Source organism: Schistocerca piceifrons, chromosome 4, assembly GCF_021461385.2.
Source record: "Schistocerca piceifrons isolate TAMUIC-IGC-003096 chromosome 4, iqSchPice1.1, whole genome shotgun sequence".
Taxonomy (NCBI): Eukaryota; Metazoa; Arthropoda; class Insecta; order Orthoptera; family Acrididae; genus Schistocerca; species Schistocerca piceifrons.
The window spans coordinates 477,201,301-477,223,857 of record NC_060141.1 but is presented as its reverse complement, the minus strand read 5'-3'; the positions used below and the strand labels follow the sequence as shown (position 1 = coordinate 477,223,857).

Sequence of the window (22,557 nt, the reverse complement as noted above, 5' to 3'; positions counted from 1 at the left end):
GAGCAGCAAATTAAAATTGAAGAAACTGCAAAAAGGAAAGAAATTCGGGTGATGGGTCCTGGATAAAGTGAAGGAACTAGAGCTGGTTGTGAGTTTCAGGAGGAGAATTAAACAACTATACAAGACAATTGAGTAGCTATTGGAGATGAAATAGGGAAGGCAGCAGAGGATCGCATAAGCAGAAAGACAAGGTCACGTAGAAATCGATGGGTAATACAGGAGATGATGAATTTAATTGATGAAAAGAGGAAATATAAAAATGCAACAATGCACTCAGCAGAAGGAATACAGATGTCTAAAAAAAAATGAGGTTGACAGAAGTGCAAAATGGATAAGTAGGAATGGTTAGAGGACAAACGCAAGTCTCTAAATGAATAGATCCAATCTATTAAAAAAATTAAAGAGACCTTTGGAGAAAAGAGAGGCAGCAGTGTGAATATCAGGAGCTCAACAGCCAGTACTAATTAAAGAAGGAAAAGCTGGAAGGTGGAAGGAATATTTAAAAGGTCTATATAGGGGAAATGAACTTGACAATATCATAGAAACAGAACAGGAAGTGCGTGAAGATAAGATAAAAGTTGTGATACTGCGAGAAGAATTTGTCAGAGCACTGAAGGACCTAAGTGGAAACAAGGACCCTGGAGTAGATGACATTCCCACAGAATAAAATTAATGAGATCCTTGGGAGAGCCAGCCATGACAAAATTATTCCTCCTGGTGTGCAAGATATGTGTGACAGGAGGAATATCCTCTGAATTCAGGAAGAAATTAATAATTCCAGTTCCAAAGAAGACATGTGCTGATAGGTGTGAATATTAACAAACTATCAGCTTGGTAAGTCATACTGACACTAACTATTTACAGAACAATGGAAAACCTGATGGAAGCCTACCTCAGGAGAGATCAGTTCGGGTTCCAGAGGAATGTAGGAACATGAGAGGCAACGGTGACCTTACAACTCATTCTTGAAGATAGGCTGAAGAAAGGCAAATCTATGTTTACAGCTCTTTCTCATGCAAAGAAAGCTTTCAACGATGCTGATTGTCTACAGCCTTGGGCAAGATGCAGCGAACTGAAAGTTTTTACAACTTGAACAGAAACCAGGCTGCAGTTGTAAGAGTCGAAATATAGTGAGACAGAGTTGTAGCTCATTCCTGCTGTTACCCAATCTGTACATTGAGCAAGATGTGAACGAAACCGAGGAGAAATCTGAACTGGGAATTGAAGTTAAGGGAGAAGAAATTGAAAGGTTTGCTGGTGACATTTTATCAGAGATCAAAAATGGCTAGGAAGATCAGATGAATCGAATGTGTAATGTCTTGCAAAGAGATTATAAAATAAACGTCAACGAAATTAAAACAAGGTTAATGGAAGGCAGTGAAATTAAATCAGACAATACTGAGGGAATGAGACATTAAAAGTTGTAGTTTAGCTCTTTGCGCAGCAAAATAACTAATGATGGCTAAGGTTGGTTGGTTGGTTGTTTGGGGGAAGAGACCAAACAGCGAGGTTATCGGTCTCATAGGATTAGGGAAGGACGGGGAAGGAAATCGGCCGTGCCCTTTCAAAGGAACCACCCCGGCATATGCCTGGAGCGATTTAGGGAAATCATGGAAACCTAAATCGGGATGAACGGACGCAGGATTGAACCGTCGTCCTTCTGAATGCGAGTCCAGTGAGCTAACCACTGTGCCACCTTGCTCGGTGATGGCTAAGGCAAAGAGGGTATAAAATGCAGACTGATTACAGCAAAGAAAGCATTTCTGAAAAAGAGTAATTCTGTTAATACGTAATATAAATTTATTTGTTAGAAGCCTTTTCTGAAAGTATGTGTTTGGAGTGTAGCCTAAGTATGGAAGTGAAATGTCTACAATAAGCAATTCAGACAACATGAGAACAGAAGCTTTGAAACTGTTGTGTTCTTAACTGCTAAACTTCAAAAACCAAAAATTAGGAGAGCCAGTTTTAAAAATCAGAAGGTACAAATAATGACTACTGTGGCTTGTTTTCAGTACGGTCCCAGGACAACTGGTGCATGTCATTCCCTACGGTGTCACAAAGCTATATAATCACAAATGAAAACACTAGAACTAATTGATTTGAACCCCTTATCCGCAGCGTAAGTCAAATAATCAGCACTAGATTGGGATGCTTTTTGGTTTTAAATTTAAAAAAAAAAAGTAGGATTGCTGTACAACAGTGTCTGCCATATTGCTTTGTGACAAGTACATGAAAACCATAGACACAGACCCACCACCAACTGGCTCTCATGTGTATCCTCAAATTCTATCAAAGTCGGTTATTTCTCAAGTGTCTGGGATAGTATCCATCACATATTATATATGTACCTATCACATATTATATGTCAGCATGTTCAAAGTTAGCTGTTACTACATGTTGTTAGGGAAACTATGCCTTTAAAGAAATCTGTAAAATTCTCATAATGTTTACCTGAACAGGTGACTCGCCTGGTTAGCACAGTTGATTGGCATTTTGCATTCTAAAATAAATGATGTAAATAGATCATTCAGCATTATCACTCTGTTACTTCCAGTTTCAACACCGAATTCCAGTCTTTGACTGTTATTCACACACTTAACATTTTCTCAGTGCTTTTTTGTTAACATATGTTTTGAAACACAGCTTTTTCCACCATATAATACACGAATGTCACAACAGCAAAGGGTACAAAATGCTAACAATGGTCCTTTCCTAGACCTGATAATTCATGGAAATTATTCCACATACTGCTTGAAGAAGATGGAGTTATATGTTTCTGCCATAATGGAAAAAAATCACTAAATCAAAATACTATGAACATGACAAAAGAAGATATACATAAATATGCAGATCTAAAATAAACACTTATACAGAAAAAAAGCCTTTTAGGGGTTCACATAACATAATAATCCACTCTAAAGACTTAGACTGATTAAAAAAAAAAAAACATTGAATAGTAAGTGCCTTCTCTTACGCACAGTGACAACACACAAACACAAGTCCAAATAGAGCACATTACTGAGCAGTATGAATATAGAGCCTACAAAATGTGTGAGAAAGAGGAAAAACAACAATTGATGCACAGGCTGTGTGCGGCTTCCTGATTTTTGTGAACTTCGATATGCACACATCCAAAGTGAAGGACTTCCAAGCATTTGCAAGAAACACTAAAATGGTGGTTATTCAAAACAAATGTCTTACATTTGACAATAATTAGCAAAAAATTGGGAGAAATAATGGAATAATCGGGAACCAGGAGGAAAGGTGGAAAATCAGTAGGCTACCACCTAAATCAGGAGACCCTGTACGTCCAGCTTTTCAGAGATGGTTTGGGACCTTGACTGTTCAGTACAGAATTTAAAATGAAACACCTTTCAGCTGTCTAAATTTCCAAATTGTTATTTTATTGGGATAACAGTTTTGGCAATATATTACACTATCTTTAGGCCTCCTGACCGACATGTAGGAAGCTTCAAAACTTGGTTCTGGTCAGAATAGGGGCCGGTGTTCAAAGACTGGTATCTGTAGATATTTGAGACAGTGATGTTTGAAGTAATTGCTGTCTTGAAAATCTCGAGATACCAGTCTTTGAATTCTGGCCCCAATTCTGACCGGAACCAAGATTGGAATTTCCCTACACATTGATCAGGGTGCCTGAAGATGGCATAATATATCGCCAAAACTGGCAGCCCAATAAATTAACCATTTGGAAATATAGATGGCTGAAAGGTGTTTGGTTTGACATTCTAAATCGATAGATCTGGCAGATATGTGTATCATAGACCAATGTTGAAGATTAGATGGTTAGATAAAATAACAAACGAAGAGGTACTGAACCAGACGGGAGAGAAAAGAAATTTATGGCACAACCTGACTAGAAGAAGGGATCAGTTCATATGACACATCCTGAAACATTAAGGTCTCACCAATTTAGTACTGGAGGGAAGTGTGGAGGCATAAAAATTTCAGAGGGAGACCTAACCGTGAATACAATACGCAGGTTCAGATGGATGCAGACTCCAGTAGTATTCAGAGACGAAGAATCTTGTGCAGGATGGACTACTACAGAGTTGTGTCAAACCACTATTTGGACTGAAGAGTACAACAACAGCAACACAGTGTAATGTGGATTACAAACAATGGTGCAACATGACTTTTGTACATTATATGAGTCACTACCAATAGAATGAACTTTTAATTTTCAGAGCATTAAAACAGGTTCCAGCATTATGTGGAAGGGGGAACCTGGAAATATGGAGAAATAAATTCAGTCCAAGGGTAACGAGAGATATAAGAAGAAAAGTGTTACACATAATACATGCTTGCACAGTTTGGATTTTAACCCCATCATTCTGGGGATTCTAGGTGAGTCTTTTCCACCGCAGATACAGATTTGTGTCTTAGGAATAACTGCCTTAAAAGAAATATAGGAAGTGAAATAATATCGATTTTGAGATTGGGTACCCAATAAATGGTAATCTATCTTCATCATTTTTGATTTCTCGAAACCAAACAGTTAATGATGTACCTCAAAGAATTATGATTTTAATGAGATGGAAAGTTTTGCCTCGTTAGTTACCTATTCTTGTAAGGAAAAAAGCCGCTGTTTAGTAGTGAAATATACCTGTCCTCACCCTAATGTTCACATTACATGGCACACAGAGTATTTCTCAACCTATTCATTTTCAGCTTGCAGTTAAGAAGAGTGACAGTACAAAACTAATCTCATTACAGGGTTACAATAGTAATACAGTAAATGCATCAGGGTGTGTTACTTCTAATTTGGTACTGTATTTCATGTCTCTACTTGGCTGATATGAACTATTTTGTTGTTTTGACAATTGTATCTCAGGAGTAGTTTTTGCACATGGGATGTACCTGTATTCCTAGATATTGTACTTTTGCTGATAAGATTAAGTCGAACATAGTTCTCAGAGTGGAACACAGAAATTTTAATTTTGTTGTTGTTTTACAGCATAAAATTAAAATATCTGCTAAGATAATGTGTTACATAAGAATTCTTTGTTAGCTGCATTACTCGTGTAGTGGCATTACACAAACAATTAAATATTTCTGTGACATTCTGTTACATTTTAAATACTACAATAACAAAAATAATCAATTTTTGACAATATAATACAATTGGATAGATAAAAAGATCTACTCACCAAGTGGCAACAGGAGAAAACACATATAAAAAAAAAAGGTTTCACGTATGCAAGCTTTTTTTTTTTTTACATGTGTGTTCTCCTGCCATGGCTTGATCAGTAGATTTCTTATCTACAGAACTGGTGTGAAAGTAATATCACATAACAAAAATAATGGAACAGATATGCACTTGTTGTCAGAAGTAGGAGTAGTCTCTAAGAATTAATTAGTTTAAGTTCTGAGAGAACTTAGTATGCTAATAGGAAAATGAAAGATAATTTAATGGCATTTTGATGAGGGAGGGAAATCTGACTGAGCACAAACATGTCTAAGTGGCATGAATGATAGTTTTATTTTTAGATCTACAGCTACAGATTTATGTCAAAATGCAGCAGTGCTCTACAAATATCATTACATTAAGAGGAATGTAAATGAGGCTGTGTGTCCTCATAACAGAACACAGCTCTTTTGCACCTTCAGTGTTTGTGTTAAACAACATTGGTTGCAGAAAAGAGAGATATTCGAGAAAATCGCAAATGCTAATTATAGTGTACAATAAAACACAAAAGCAAATTATAGCCTATAGTAATGTCCCCAGTGGACAGATGTGGAGTCAAACAATAGCTAGCAAGAAAGGTACCAATGCATCATCTTACCACAATATCAGTAAAGATGATTTGATCGACACTAGGTTTTTTACTTCATGATAACAACATTAACAAAATGAGGAAGCATATAAGTGGTATGTACTTATGGAAAGCCATGGGGAACGGCAAACACCAATGAAAAAGTGGAATACAAGGAAAGTAGAGGTAGGAGGAGTTTTACATGAATTAAGCATGCATGCTGAGAAGAAAGAGTTGTCAATTTCAGATTCCAAGACATCATCCTTATTTTAGACTACAAATCCATCACAAGAATAAATTTAGCCTATGGGAGCAGATTTCCAGATGTGTACAGCAAATTTTGTCATTTGTCAAACATCTTGCTTTAAAGAAAATGACTACAGAAACCTGCTTTAATAACCAAACATGAATAGGCTAGGATGGAGTTTGCTGAAAACCATATGTCGTGGACTTGAGAATGGGATTAAGTGATCTAATGTGATGAGAAGAAGTTTAATTCAATTGGGCATGACCGGAGAAAAGAGCAGCAGGTAAGAATGCATAGAAATTTTGTTGGTGGAAATGTTACGATTTGAGCAGCCTTCTGCGCTAAAGGTAAATCACGCATTGTTCTGCTGAACAGTACAATGAACTCTAACATGACACTGAGATGCTGAAGACAGAATTGATCAAAGTGTTTGAGGGGCTAGGGAACATAAGTCTAATGTTTCAACAAGATAATGCATCTGTGCATCTTTCTGCTATAACCAAAAGTGGTTTGAATATGAAATTATCAATGTGTTGCGCCGGTGGGCACGCAGCCAAGATATGAACCCCATGAAAAATCAGTGGGGAATACTTGCAAGGCATGTTTATCACAATGGAAGGCTATCTGAGACCACATGTGAGCTGGAAAATGTGATACAAGGTGAATGGGTGACAATTTCACTGCAAGAACTACAAACACTAACAAGGTCAATGCCGAAGAGAATTTCTGAGATCATTATGAAGAATGGAGGTTGGGCAAAGTAGTAACAACACAATAATAGAACAGGAGAATGAGTGACATGTTTTTTACTCTGATTATGAAAAAAGCTATGTAATCCTGTCTTGATTGTTTATGTCTCATATGTATCTACTACTTTCATAATAAATTTGATACAGTATCTGACAGACATTGTAATATTATTTTCGAAGGAATCCTTCCTTTATACTGACTTCCACTACTGTATATTACACAGGACAGTAGGAGACATATTGAAAACGTAGGATTCTACCTACTGGGTACACATCAATAAAAAGCAGCTTGATGAAAAAAAGAGTAAAAGAAGAAGCTCAAATGAATTTAGAAAAGGAAACTTAAATTTCACTGGTCAAGGACTAGTTATTTTGGCAGAATTAACAAAAACCTGGCTCCTACTGCTTCCATTCAGATGTGCAAATTTACGTAAGAAAAAATTATTTTACAGCAAACTAATGATACAATTAATACTGCTTACTACCAACTAAATCTTTTTTGTTGATCGAAAATAATGCACACTAATTACATAAGAGTTAATGACAGACTGTCAGTAGTGAAATTAGAACATTACTGCCACAACATAATGAAATGTAAACTATGTGTGTACTTGCAACACACATAGTTGCTGGCCATATGACCTTTCTGGTAAGTAGATCTTTACCAGCAGGGAACAAAACTAGCAAAATGATAGAAAAAGAAATAAATTTATTAAATAGATGAGACTGTTGACAGTGAACAAAACACAAAATGGAAAGAAATATGAAGCAGAACTTTTCTTCTGCCTTATGAGTGAATTTGATCATGAAATCTTCTTCATGATATCTTCCTTGCTGTTCTGGTCAATCAGCACAAAACACATCAGTCACTTAAGAGACAAACAATAATAATTGATTTACTATGTGTTAACATATACCTGGAAGGATCGTGGATGGGGGTGTGGGTGATGGAACTGCGCTGTTTGTATCATGTCGCCCAACTCCTCGTCTGATGTTGAGGGTGTTGAGGCAGTTTCCAATGGATCTTTCTCAGCAGTGTCCTTCTTCACATCTCCATCAGTGCCAGTTTTTGCAGGTGGTGCTGGTATTACTGGCTCTGAGAGTGGACTTTCCTCCTTTGTCGGCTGTTTGATGAAAAGATATAAAAGTTCCATTTCAAGCAGTTTTTTTTCTTTCTAAATATCTGTGTGTGTGAAATTTATTCACTACGACAGCTAATGAATCAAAGTACTTTTGGAACCTTCGAGCTGTTGCACACTACATGAACTGGAACTGAAGATTGTAGACACAAATGATACAACCGTAAATAGGAAGATATTAAGGTAAATGGTTTTGGTGAAAACTGCAGTTCTGTTGGTCAAATGATACTGTCTTAATTATAGATGAAAAAATACTTGGGTACTGTTATTATAACATAAAATCATCAAATTCAAAGACAACTCAGACATCTAAGGACGTAAGATTTGAAAAAAAAAAAAAAAAACCATAAGTTACGTAAAACAGGTTTCATGGTTACGTCCTTGGTATATTTAAAGTTCAGACTCAATAAACAAAGTATTGCACATGAAAATGCCTCTTCTTTTAGTCAACACACAGTAATTATAAGCAGAGATAGGCCAAGCTGCCATGAAGTACACAATTGTTTGATGGGTGTTGCCAATTTATCAAAATTCAGGTAACTGTATGAATGATTCTGGCAGAAAACTACATCAAAATGAAACAGAAACACACAGAAAGGAATTATTAGGTGTTGTGGGGCAACAAAGTACGAGAAGAAAAGATGAAACTGTCACAGGTGTGAGGGCAAAAATAGTGGGAGAAAGGAGTCAGAAGAGGAAAGGAACAGCAAGAAATTGTCCATATAGATGGTTTGCTTATGAGCATTTTATTTGACATTCAAGCACTTCCTTTAAAATGTGAATCTCATGCTACATTATGTCTGAGTCAGCTAGTACTGATTATACAATTTCTTAATGTGAGATTTGTAACAAGAAACAACATTGACAAAGTAAATGAAACTGTAAAACAGCAATATGGAGAGCTGACAGCCCAAAGGAAACAATATTCAAATCAACAATATGCAGATATCATAAATTAATTACCCTGTTGTCATTATTTAACAGCTTACTTTTATGAAATAATAATCAGTGTCATCAATCACAACCCCGACACTGCGCACATGCACATGCGAAACTCAGTCTGGTATTTGTGGGTTTGTAAAAATTAACAAATGTGTAGGGTTCTTAGACATTAACTATTTAACAAAACAAGTATGCTGATTGTCAATATATATATTCTCCCGTGACCACAGAACATATACAGGATGGTCCATCTGAAGTTTCGGATGAGATTATCTTGAAAACTATACCTCTTAAATGGAAACCCCCATTTTTTATTGCAGATTCGGATTCCACATAAAAAAAGGAGTCATGTTTGGTCTGAAACATTTTTTAAAACCATTGACAGATGGCGCTGAAATCGAGAAAAAAGTAAAATTGGGGAAGAACTTTGATTTATTTATAATGATCCGAGAAGGACGCATCAAATTGATACAAAATGTGCACCAATTCTTTCATTACACCAAATTAAGCTATTTTTTTTACAAAATGTATCCTACCTGCCACAGCTTTTGATGGAGGGAGGTGGAATGGTATTAAAATCTCGTTAGGGAACTCTTCACAAATGCTTTACTCACCCGACTGTGGTGCTACCATGGCCAAACTGCGAACTATGGCTCAGTATAAAGGTCGGTGCATGTCACCAGATGTCACTTCACTTTCAGATTGTGAACCGTAAACATCAACTGACGAAAGTAAATTATTCTTTAGCGAAACATGGCTCACTATCCACCTACAGAGACTGCTGATATGATTTTAATTTTAGGTGAATGCCATTACAATTCACTGCAGCTGTGTAATTGTATGCAGATCATTTCCCAAACATCCGACATCCAAGCAAAAACATTATTCAAAATCGCACTCAATGAGCTCAAAATGGATACATGCACCGTCCACATCGTCATCGTGAATATATTGAAAATGACACTCGTACTCTTACTGTTCTCGATTGTGTTCAACTGGATCCTGAAATTAGTAGTCGTGCGATTCAGAGACAAACTGGAATACTGAAATCAACTGTTTTGAGGATTCTGAAGGCACGTAAATATCATGCGTATCATATCACACTGACACAGGCATTAATGCCAAAAGATATGCAAATACACGTGCGTTTACGCCAATGGGTCTTGGAAATGAAAAAGAGGTGACAATGATTTTTTTGAAACATTATGTTCACCGATGAAGCCACATTCAAAAACAATGGCAAATTAAATAGTCATGATTGTCATTATTAGTCCCCTTTCAATCCACACTGGCACAGACCTGTCAACAATCAACACAAATGGTCATTAATGGCCTGGTGTGAAATGTTAAATGGTTATTTGATAGGACCAAATTTATTCGACCGAAATGTTACTGGGGAATCTTATTTACAACTTCTCCACGATGATTTGTCAGAGCTAATGGAAGATGTTGATTTAGATACTAGGCAACAAATGTGTTTCCAACAGGGTGGAGCAGCTCCCCATTATGGTAAAAATGTGTGGAATGTTTTAAATTTATGGTACTCAGGTCAGTGGATAGGACGCGGCAGACCAATTCAGTGGCCTCCACATTCACCAGACCTAATATCTCCTGATTTTTTTCTTGTGGGGTTATTTAAAACATATTGTTAATGAAAGACAGCCCACAACCAGAAATGATACGGAGCAGCGCATTCAAAGAGCATGTGCAGTCATACCATGGGATGTGCTGCTCAAAACTGTGGACAACTTTTGCAGACGATTGACTTTATGCGTTGAAGCAAATGGGGATCATTCTAAACAATTTCTTCATGGCCAATTTCATTAATTAAGCACCTCAAATTGTGAGAGGTGAGGGGACTCACATTAATGATGTACCCCAACATGTGAGAAGCAAGGGGACTCTCACTAATGAAGCACCCTATGGGAACATCATTCTACTACGTCCATGTCGTTATGGGTAACACATAAAAAGTAGGATACAGTACATTTGGTACAAAAATAGCTTAATTTGGCGTAATGAAAGAATTGGTGCACATTTTTTATCAATTTGATGTGCCTTTCTCAGATAATTCTAAATAAATCAGAGTTCTTCCCCAATTTTACTTTTTTCTCAATTTCAGCGCCATCTGTCAATGGTTTAAAAAAATGTTTCAGACAAAACCTGATTACTTTTTTATGGAGAATCTGAATCTGCAATAAAAATGGGTGTTTCCCACTCAAGGGGGCGGGGGCTGGAGGTCACACATAGTATCATTTGATGTCGCCCTTTGAGCTTATGAACTTGTATTACCCACTATTTTTACCTGATTTATAGTTTTCGAGATACTCTCATCCGAAACTTCAGATGGACCACCCTATATATGCTGAAGACTGCTGGTACCACGTACATTTCCATTAACTGGAATATCTCTGCCAAAAAAGAAGTCCTCTTAAATTACAGTGGCAAATGAAAATATGCCAACTACCACAGTGTACTTCTCATTAAAAGTAACATAATGATCACCATGCGTATATTTATTTGTGCTAACTATCTTCTAGATAACTGAAGCATTATGGGAGATAAGCAGTAAAGATACGTAACATTAAATCCACAGGCTTTGACATAGCACACTCTAACAGTGTTTGCAGGACAGTTATCCTCAGATAATAAATGCAATTAAAAAAAGGTTTAATGGTAAATTAATATTTGAAAAAACATGTGACTCCCTTTAGATATATGTGACAGTTAAAATTACAGTTTAACTGGTAATTGGGATGTAGAGGAATCATATGTGTAATAAATTAAGAGCAGAATGGAAGCTTCACCAGAATCTTACAGCAACCAATAAGCAGTTGAATATTACACTTTCATTGCTTAGCTAAACAGATTAGATGCATAATTCACCATTTTAATAGCAAAAAATAACATGAGGAAAAAAGAAGAGAAAAAAACTGCTTAAATGATTTTTAAACAGTTAGCAGTGAAATACTACTACACCTCAAACAACAAATATTTTAAAAAGAAAAAAGGTGTTATTTGGTTAATTTTCTCATTAAAACTTCAAAATTGTCTTTTGTGCAACAGTATGCATTAAAGCAGATAATGTTTTTATGATTAGTGTTAACACTACACATGAATATGGGGAGTAGAATGTGTAAATATCCCTACAAAAGGTACATATTTGACACATTGGAAAAACAATCTCGTAGCAGGGCAATAAGCATAAAACTTATGGCTATGTTGTGTCTCAGTCACGATACATTACCTCTGTGGAACTTTCATTCAGTCCCACAAGCTGTAATGCCTCTTCAAGTGAGAATTCCTGAAGATCAAGCAGTGAAGATGGTGCTTCATCAACTAAGATGGTTGCGGGTGTGTTACTGAGTTCTTCACATAGACTATCCTTGAGCACATACTCTCCTGTGGAAACAAGAGAACAATGCTGATTTTTTTAAAAAAGCGACAATTATTTCAGAAAATACTCATCCTAACTGCAATGCTTCGCAATGACACACTTACAAAATTATCATTTTCTTGTATACCAGACAACCATTATTTGAGGAGAACCATTTTAGCCCAACATACCACATGAGAAACAAAAGAGAATTTTGTGCTTCACACATCAACTGAAATTATATACATAGTGTTAACAATATAAAGGGGTGAAGACATACACTATTAATAGGCAAAAATATACTTCATATGCAGCAAGACCCTCTAAAAATAAGTCTATGGGGGGTTCTTTATGAGAAATGCTACTATTCGGTAGAAGAATTCATGGAAGACGGACTGATGATTTGAGCATGTTACTTAACATTAGTTTTTTGGTATAATAAATAATAAATATAATAATCTTATTATTGGGACATTGATATTGATGTCAGTTATGTTATGTTTGCTGTGAATTTGTTCTAAATGTCTGATACATCTCCTGCATCCAAATTAATCACAATTAACAATCCAATTAGTAAAATTTTAGTAAATATTGTTGAAACTTATGCCAACAAAATTGATTTCTGTTTATACACATAATCTTGTACTTCAAACACTTTTAGGATAGTGGATATAAAAACATGACTGTTTTCATTACCTGCTATTCACTGATTAAAATCGTAAGTTTGTTGCATAAATTATGTAAAAATAGCAGCCATACTCGTACCCACATCCTCATTAAGTGAGCTTTAAAGAAACAGAAAGGAATCTTTACTCCAAACTTTTAACTGAAGTAACATTGCTATATGATTTGAATAATGAAATGAAGAAAGTTATCAGAACAGGAAAACAATGTATACAATGTAGAGTAGTACAATAGTTTGATTGAAAACAGCAGCAAAATATAAAAATTTGAAATAATTCATATCTGCAAAAGGAAGCTGGATTATTTAACTTCATGTTGCAGTACAACTAAAAGGAAAAAAGTATGTAAGATTTATGGATGCATAACATGAAAATTAAAGCAAATACTTTGTCATATGAGAAAGTGCAACCTGAAGGTTTGCTCACTCTGACTACAAGGAAAAGGTCAATAACATGAAGTAGTGAGAAATGTATTTACCTGCGTATGTAACTTTAAAAAATATGACAGGGTAACTATGGTAGAAAATATGCAAAACAGTTAAGTTCTTATGTCTTATGACACAGACACTCAAGCACCTTTGTTGAATGCAGGTAGTAGCTCTTAACATTCAAAACCACTGCTGTCTATTAAGTGTGATATGGACATGCTGAGGAAATTTTTGTTCATAACCTCTGACAGCATTGTTCTCCCTTCGCTGCCTGTTGAGGCCTCCACAAAAGCAGTCCAATTCACAAGACTGTCATTTCTTACTGGAGGTGGGGATGACACATTCCTGTTATTGTGAGGTAACACCCTAGAGTTAGCACAAAAAAAGAGAAGGATTGGGGAAGAGGGATAAGGGCATCCTTTTGTGCGTAGGTGCCAGACAAAAACTTCCAAAAATGAAGAAAGAACCCTGCTGCATAGCTTTTAAGTTTCTGTGGTTTACAAATAAAAATTAATGAGGGACACCATACAAAGTAGTTAAGCAACAGATTTTCTATCTCAAATTCACAGAAAAGATCTATAAATGACAAACAGCCCAAAATACACACCATATTATTCTCATGAGGCCAAGTAAATTTTTGGGTGCAAATAAATTGCTTAAGATTATCAAAATAAGCCCAATTTAATAGCCAGTTTATGTGAACTCATTATAGACATTACTCATATTTAAGTAAAGAATTTATTTTTAAATATCCATTTCCAATTTAAATTGTCATTTCTTTATAAGCTAACCATGCAATAATGTAAAAAAACTGTTTAAGCTGTTACTTTTCTGCATGAATGCTGAAGACCAGTTCTTCACATTAATTTGCATGTACTATCCAACTTAAGCCGGTCATTAAACAACAGAAAATCCAGGATGGATTGTCATTATGCCTATCATTAATAGAAATGATGTACATGATAAAACTAGAAACAGGAACAAAATATCTCCAAAACACGAGTACAGCTCCTGGTGATATGGTTTGCCTTAACTATAAGTTTGAGATATTATGAAGTTCATATTTTCCCATACTGTAGTTTAAGTAAATGCAGTGTAGAACGTATCGGGGTAACACAGCTACACATAGAGTGTCTTATGAAGATTATTAGAAAAAATGGTTGCTTACAAATAACTGTCTTGCACAAATACTTCATTTATACTCTTACATGGATGAACACAACAGGCAAGACTTTCCTATTTAATTCGCTCTCAATGAAAATATATACTCTACATACAGAAATCATAAAGATGAAACTATGTAACACCTAGAAATTACAATTCACTGTGGAACATTTATTGATAAATCAAATTGCATTTCACATCCATAAATGATGATCAGAAGACAAAAATGTGAAGACTTTTCATAGAAGAAAAGCTGTATATTTTCACTATGGATAAGTACAGTTATGCTTCTTACCTGTTATTTGAAGCCCTTCTTTCAGAATAATTCAGCTTGGTGCTGTATGCTGATCAGAGTCGGTGCTACCAGTGCAACACACAGAAATTTCCAATGCAAACTGCTGTACACTTTTCAATTACTCACTGCCTCACACAATACACAAAATTCACATAATATTTTCAAAACTGGAAGCACTAAACATTTAATGTAGCACACTACCCTACGTCAAGATACACAGCGAGGAACATATAAACACTACCACACATGTACTGCCAGCCAATGGTAGGCCACGGTACTAGTCTCGATCTACTGTCGAGAATATGGCTGCCAGCCTGCCACGACGCCACAGACAATGGCCGAGGGTAGCAGCGAGGCAATCCCCACTGCGTGAATGCAACGGGCAGACAGCCTGCCCAAGGACTTCCCCCAACCGGCACCATGAGAGTAGCGATGTTGCCAGATACTGCCCTAGCCTGCCTCCCCCCACTTCACAGCCCCCCCTCGGTGCCAGCACCAAGCGGTAAGCAATCAACGCGAAGTCCCAACTAGACATGGCAACTGTGGCCACAGGAGAGTGGCCTCCGGATTCCGACTACACCTCCTCCTCTTCCTCCTCCCTCCTCCTCCACCTTCACCTCCTCCTCCTCCTCCACCACCACCACCACCACCACCTCCACCACCACCTCCTGCTGCTGCTGCTGGGAGCCGTCCCTGCAACCAATACCTGAAACTCCTGACAGCTACAATAAATGGTGCCAATTTTAATGGCACGGCAGCATCTGTAAGCTCCAGAAGATGCAGGCAGATTGTACCTGAGCTCCCCACTCAGGAGAAATCCATTAGTTGCTATTACTATAATTTGGTCTCTGGTTTCAAGACTGGTGCAGGAAACTATGGAATATCTCAAAATAAAGTGAAGAATTTGTGGGTATAGTAACTTGCTGCGGCCAATAATTGTCTCAAAGAAAAAAAGACAGATATTGTTTTGAGTAAAAACAAAACAGAAGAAAAATTAAGGTCAGATCAATCAGCAATACTAATGTTGCCAGCAAAGTACAGTTAAATAATTTTTATTCACACAGTGATGAGTCAGTTGAGTGCAGGAATTTTCATAGAAGAAAACCTCCTTGGCAGCTATCAGCAGCAGAAAAATGGTGCAGGTGTGCTGAGCTAGTATCCTTCAAGTAAAAACATAACCACAATATTCCTGCCAAAACTTGCTCCTTTCATTGGTGAATCTGAGATAATCAAGTTAATTTCAACATATACAAGATTGGTATAACATTAAAAAAGAAAAATAATGTTTTGCCTCTGATGAAACAACAGAAAGAAAGCACACGACAACATAACAAGAGAATACATAACACAAATGCTGCTATTAAACAAGAATGCCATAGGATTTTACAATGATCTTATTGATGGGTGTGAGAATAAATACAGAAATGTAGGTCAGAGTTGGTGCATGATGTGGCTAAATAGCTTCAGCATGGCTGCCAAGGTCGTAGGAGTCCAGTGTACTACAGATTTATTTAGTGGATGAATGAGAAACTGTGGTGTCATGGTGGCTGCTACCCAGAAGCGTAGTAGTGCCAGGGTGGGCCAAGTCATGACAACTTGCAGGCGCCTTCCTCCGATCGGCAGCTCGCGACCCTCCGAGTCATTCTGACAACTGCACCGTAAGCAACCAAACAGACACACTCACCTTCAGGCCACGCCTCTGAGCTGGCTACAAGCCTGTGACTGACCTACTCAATGTGAAGCATTTCTTGATTGATCAAGTGGAACAAAGCAACAGGAAGCCTTACAATGATGAAACAAATGTGAATGGCAGCCTAAATTAAGCATTTTTCATTGTATTGTGACAAAATATTTCAAAGGAAGTTATAAAGCATCCAGTTATGAATTTTGTTAGAAAGTCTGTGAGAATAACTGAAACAGTCTTCACCCCTGGAAAGGTCAATAGGCAGGCAGGACCAGGTAGCTGGGTTCACCCATAAGCCACTTGAAAACGCCTGTGTGAGAGGCACTCAAGAGTGTCAGTGACAAAGCTATTGTCCCTCCTTCAGAATCCCAAGCATCTGTTATTTTAGGTAGAAGCTACTGTGACAGTCAAAAAGGACAGCTGACTGGAAGTATGGTAAAAAAATTTTCAGCCTCTTTTTCATATCTGCTAGGAGTGTAAAAGTACATACCATTTCCCCAGCACTAAATCACTTTGCCAATTAATCAGTATAATGTATGTGGGCATTACTGAAACACTTTACTGTAACTTACAGGTATTAAGAAAATAACATTCAGAAAAATGTTCTTCATACATGAAAAATAAGTTTAAGAAACTCCAAACATGAGAGGAATAAGTAATATTTTATTAAATTCACAGAACTTATGCATGCTACGTACATGTGCAATCTAAATGGTCTCAATCAGACATACATCTGTGGCTGCATGTGTATATCAGTGCCTGTATCACTGTACACCAGGGAGCAGGTAAAATGTTTACAAGAAGGCCCAGACAGCAGGTCGGGAGGTCTGCTGTGGCCTATTGCATTCCATCTGTCATATCTTGACAGCTCTGCCATTAGTCAACTGACCCGAGGGACCTGGGGATACTTTACTCGGCTGGATTCTACCTTCTGCTCTATGCACACTGTTTCTTCCAGGTAGCAAGAGCTCCCCAAGGAGATATTTTCTGTAACACAGAGCTACAGAAATAGATTTTTCAGATTTCAGTGAAAAATTATATGAAAACAATCATCACAGTTACACCTTTTGTGCCTTCTACTTTGCTCATTCAGTAGTAGTATTTTAGTGAAGCTGCCTCTCTGTTCTTTGATAGATTCCTTTTAGCATTTCTGCAGCTTGAAATAATTCTTGCCAACATTGTTCACAACTGCAACTTTTTGATAAAGTCATCTCTAGCTAAGAGTAGTTCTTTACTACTTACAAAATATGTATACTTCATACTTTCAAATCCTTATAAATTTTACAAGCAGAGAACAGTTTATCTCTAATTAAGAACAGTTTTCCTACTCAAGAAATATATATATTTCAGACTTTTACTTCTTTATAAGTTTTACAAATAGAGAACAGTAAGTGTAGTTCTCAAAGTTATTTCACATATAAAAACTATGTATAATCTCTATTGAGAGATTGATGGTTCCTCCGAGGGTTTTACTTAATAAGAACACAGCAGGAAAATGGATTCTCCAGTTTATGACTAATGGTACTTGGCTGTCAGGAAGCGAGGAGAGGACAGGGCCTGTGAAGGTACACACAGGCAGGGTGTAGAGCAGCTGGGGAAGCCGAACACCACACACAAAAGATACGCAGTATTGCCAACGCTGCAGCTGCAAACTCACTCCAGCAGGCATATAATCATACTGTACTCTCTCATACGCTTGAAATTGATTAACATGAAGCACCAGTAGAAAATGCCATGAATGAACCAGACAATGCTGCCTTTCCAACAGAAAATTAACAGCTTCATGTGAGCTGTTATTCTTCTTGCATCTTATTTCGGCAGAATAGTTCTTTAATTTTACAAGTCTATATTTCTTTCTTTCTAATATTACTTGTGTCAGGTAACAGACTTTGTTGACAAAGCAACTAGTGTTCCTACAGACTGGCAAAATGTGGGGAATTAAATGAAAATAAATCACACATTGTCAGAAACTAAACATTTTTTTAAAAAAAGTTATCCATAATGTAGTGCTCTAGGAAATCATCTTACTTTTTCAAAATAATTGTCTTAAAATGTGCTCTTTAGGATCATTATGAGCTTTGCAGAGTGTAAATGTAGATGCAGTTGACCGATATTTGCCTGAAACTGGTCATGACGTGACCTAAACATTTTATAAAATTTGCTTAAGATTTGTTGAATTTAGGTTCTCATGAATACTTTTGTTAAAAATCTCTTGCAGGATTCACTGATATCTAAGAAGTAGGAGAATAATATTTATCTACACTACTGTTCTTCATACCTATTAAGATGATAAATCCAGGATCGAATGTAACAAACATTACGAGAAGGGAAGTTGCTACTCATAATACTATTAAGATGACAGGTATGTTAAAAAACTAAACAGATCTTGAAAATAAAAGCAGAATGTTTGTAGGCTTCATGTGGAGCATAAGGTTTTGGGAAATACCCCACTTAGGTAGATTCCAGAATAGAGTATTTAACTGACATATAAATTCTGTAATCTGTACTGGTCATATGGTAGTCTTCATCCAATAATCCTGCCTATGTATTCCAGACTGGCTAGTAAGGGCACATAAACTGGTGAACTCTTAGGTTAAGACACTTCATCTAGAACATATTCTGCTCTTTTTCAGCTTTCGTAATGCAACATACAATTTCCAATTCCTTGTGTAACACTATTCATTCATTCATTAATTCATTCATTCTTGTCTTATAGTTCAAATGGTGGGACAAGTGAAAAGTGAAGGTGAAAGGCAAAGTTATTACACAGTGGCATAAGTACAACAGATGATAAAGATGAAAAGAACAGTGAATGAGCAATAATCAAGGGAGGTGGTCCGAACTGGTTTACAGTGCTTCATACAGCAGATACTGACCTGTCTCCAAGTCGATTGTGTACGATAGGCCAGCCCATGGGTCATCCGGGTTAGAAGTCCGTTCATCCTCACTGTCATCGTCTTTCTGCAAACAAAGAGAACTTTGTTATTTCCTTTTGTAATTGAAATACAATTTGAAAAAAAAAAATCCGAATAAAAATATCACTACTGAGACACATTGTGGGTGTAGACCACAAAAGTTGTATGAATACAAAATCTTACTTCATAGTAACTTATTATTTTAGTTGGACAGAGTCACATTGTTTGGAAGAATTAATTTAATGTCTACACATTTTCTCACCCATAAGTTTGAACTTCTGTTTGTTGACTGGCTGGTTTTACCAAGGAATTGTATACAATTTTATCTGTCCGTGTAGGTTTAGCCATTCACATGTTATAGAACAACTTTCTTTTTCTGCCTCCTAACTTCTCTTTTTCTGTTATTCTGCTACAAACATAATACTACTGAGATTTTTTTTCTTTCTCTTCATCTTTGAAAGACGCCTCTTAATTGTTACTCTTATGACCCCACCTAGTTGAGTGTACATTCTTTGTAGCATCTAAATAATGTATATTCCCACACAATTAAGTATCTAGCTCAGTTGAAAAACAACACACACACACACACACACACACACACACACACACACACACACACACACACACACACACACATTTTGCTGTTCTTAAGGGTTTCTCTTAGCTGTTGTTTTAAGGGTTTCGGATCTAGAAACTTGTGTATCCATTTCACTGTCTTCAGGACGTACATTCTTACACAGATGATGTACAACAAGCAGTGTTCTCTACTAGATCTTTAGTTCTTGAAGCAATTAATATCAAATGTTTCTTTGTAACTCTACCAATTTACCTGAGCAGTAATACTTTTCAGATTTCGGAAAACGGTTAAAGGTACAGAAATATCTGTGCTTTCGAGCTGTGAAATTAGTTTCTTTAAATGTCTGTGATGTGCCTATAAAAAGGTACTAGAGCTTCAAACTTTCGTTTGTAACTTCAACATAAATACCAGAAACAGGACGACATTGAATAACATTTTTAAACGTGCGATTATGCATTTCCCCTTTTCTGTTTTAAATGCGATTCAAAAATGATTATCGCTTTAGGAGTAATCACTGCAAAACACGCTAAAAAGGTATCACATCTCCCTTTTTCCGCTATTAAAATACTGAAATGAGAACGTATGTTCGATTTCCTACATTGTTACAACACTGCACCAGCAACTCTGTCACTAATTAAATCGTGAATTGTTAAAATATTTTTAGTCTGGTTTCAAGCTGAAGCACTGTCTGCCGGAACCCTTTCTCCCTTTTTTAATGTTGTTAGCCGATCTGGCTGCAATGTAATCAACGATGAATAAGAATTATTTTTGTCGATAGTTGCGACACGTACAACAGGTGCGATCCCAAAGGACCAGAAGAATATGCAAAGGTGGGTTGATACATTTTAGATTCTGAACCGATTAACCACCACAGAAGTATGTAAGGTTTCGTGTAATGGTAGCTCATCACTTAGAGACATCTAATAAACGATAGCTCTTTGTAGAAACAGTACATTTTTTTTATACGAATGTGATCAAAAACCTAATTTTTTGGCGATTCTTTCTGTTCAGAATGCAACCAGAAAAGCATTATTGGGGTTTTGCATTCCGAGCATGTACGCACGCTGAAGATGCGCTGCGCGAATCACTGGAGGCTGCACCAGGCTCACAAGGCAATGTCTTGTTTTTTCACAGTCGCCATATGACATACATAAAAAATTTTCTTTTAACAGCACAGAAGCGCCGACGAACAGAAAGAACGGACAGGTGTTGGACGGTTCTAACTCGCACTACACTCCGATGGCCGAAAGAGATGTCGCACACCTGTTGGTTGCCACCGTTAAAAAGCAGAGGAGACGACAGTGGCGACTGCTTAAGGAACCAAAGCTTCATGTGCGCATGAAGGACGACTTCGTTTTTGGTCCACGGCGTGCAACGTAAAAGGTTTGAATGATTCGTGACGTTCTGTGGTACTTATCACCCGTAAACTTGCCAGGGGTTGCATTGCCCTAAATACTCGTCAACTGCTTTTATGACTCTACTGCTATTTTATCTCCGATATGTAGGTTACATATTATTTTACTCTTTCTGTAGTTGACTTCAGAGATTCTAACTTTGTTATTAATTTGTTCCATTCATCGGCAATAGTGACAAAGAGCACAAAATGTTCAGAAAACCAAGGTAGTTCAGTTACTTCCTAGTTTTCCCAATTTATGGGCCTGGATACATCCTTTAAGTCGGCCGAAACTAGTTTTGGTGACATGGAAACTCCTAGCCCCAGTCCTCTATCATGGATATTTACATACACTTATCAGTCTTTAGCAACTTTTTGTAAATGTTTGAAGTCTCATGGAGGTATAATTACAAAGTTATCGCATTAGCTCACATTAACTTGCAATAGCACAAATAAATGGCGAAGCGTACAGAGCGATAAAACAATATTACAACTCCAACATTAGAACTGATGAATTTGCTACGTGTTGTGGTAATAGCCTCCACACGTCTTGATATAAAGCAAAACATACTTCGAATGTGTTACTGAAAAACGAGATTTCAGACAGGTTTGACATAAAACCATTGTTTATTACTTAAGGCTGCCGGTCAAGCCTTACAACCATATTGCCAGCCGATATAATTCTACAATTATTTAGTTTGTAGATCATGGAATACGAGGTATGTGTTCTGTACATTATGTCATCGACGGTCCTGGCAACATCTGAACGAGAACCGTTCTTCTGTGTAAGGATTCACGATTGCCTTGAAGGATGTATATCACTTCTAAACGTATAGTAAGCGTTCCGTACCTCAATCGGTAAAAACGGAACCCTCATTTAACCACTTTTTTCTCCGTCTGTCTGTCTGTCCGACTGTTAAAAACCCTTTTTCTCAGGAATGGGCAGACGTATCAAGTTGAAATTTGCATCACGTATTACGGTCTACGGTCCCTTGGCAACGTAAAAAAGTGAACAGATACGACCATTTATGTCACATATTTTGATACTCACTCATCAAAACCTGTGGGGTACACCCCCCCCCCCCCCCCGATGTAGAATCATGAAATTTGGCAATAAGAAAGGTTTCACAGTACAAATAAAGGAAAATAATAAGAAAATTGTGAATCTATAATTATACCTAATGAAAAAAT

The 22,557-nt window shown here is 36.9% G+C and overlaps 1 protein-coding gene across 4 annotated transcripts in view; it reads right to left on the bottom strand.

The window, feature by feature from the left end:
- LOC124796439 (segmentation protein cap'n'collar) overlaps positions 1 to 22,557 on the bottom strand; it is a 423,990-nt gene that overhangs the window by 181,145 nt on the left and 220,288 nt on the right. For all 4 annotated transcript variants that reach the window (XM_047260634.1, XM_047260635.1, XM_047260633.1 and 1 more), the window contains exons 3-5: positions 19,358 to 19,442; positions 12,099 to 12,253; positions 7,688 to 7,894 (exon numbers count right to left, since the gene is read on the bottom strand). In XM_047260634.1, the coding sequence (XP_047116590.1) occupies positions 7,688 to 7,894; positions 12,099 to 12,253; positions 19,358 to 19,442 (447 nt within the window). The remainder of the gene's footprint in view (positions 1 to 7,687; positions 7,895 to 12,098; positions 12,254 to 19,357; positions 19,443 to 22,557) is intronic.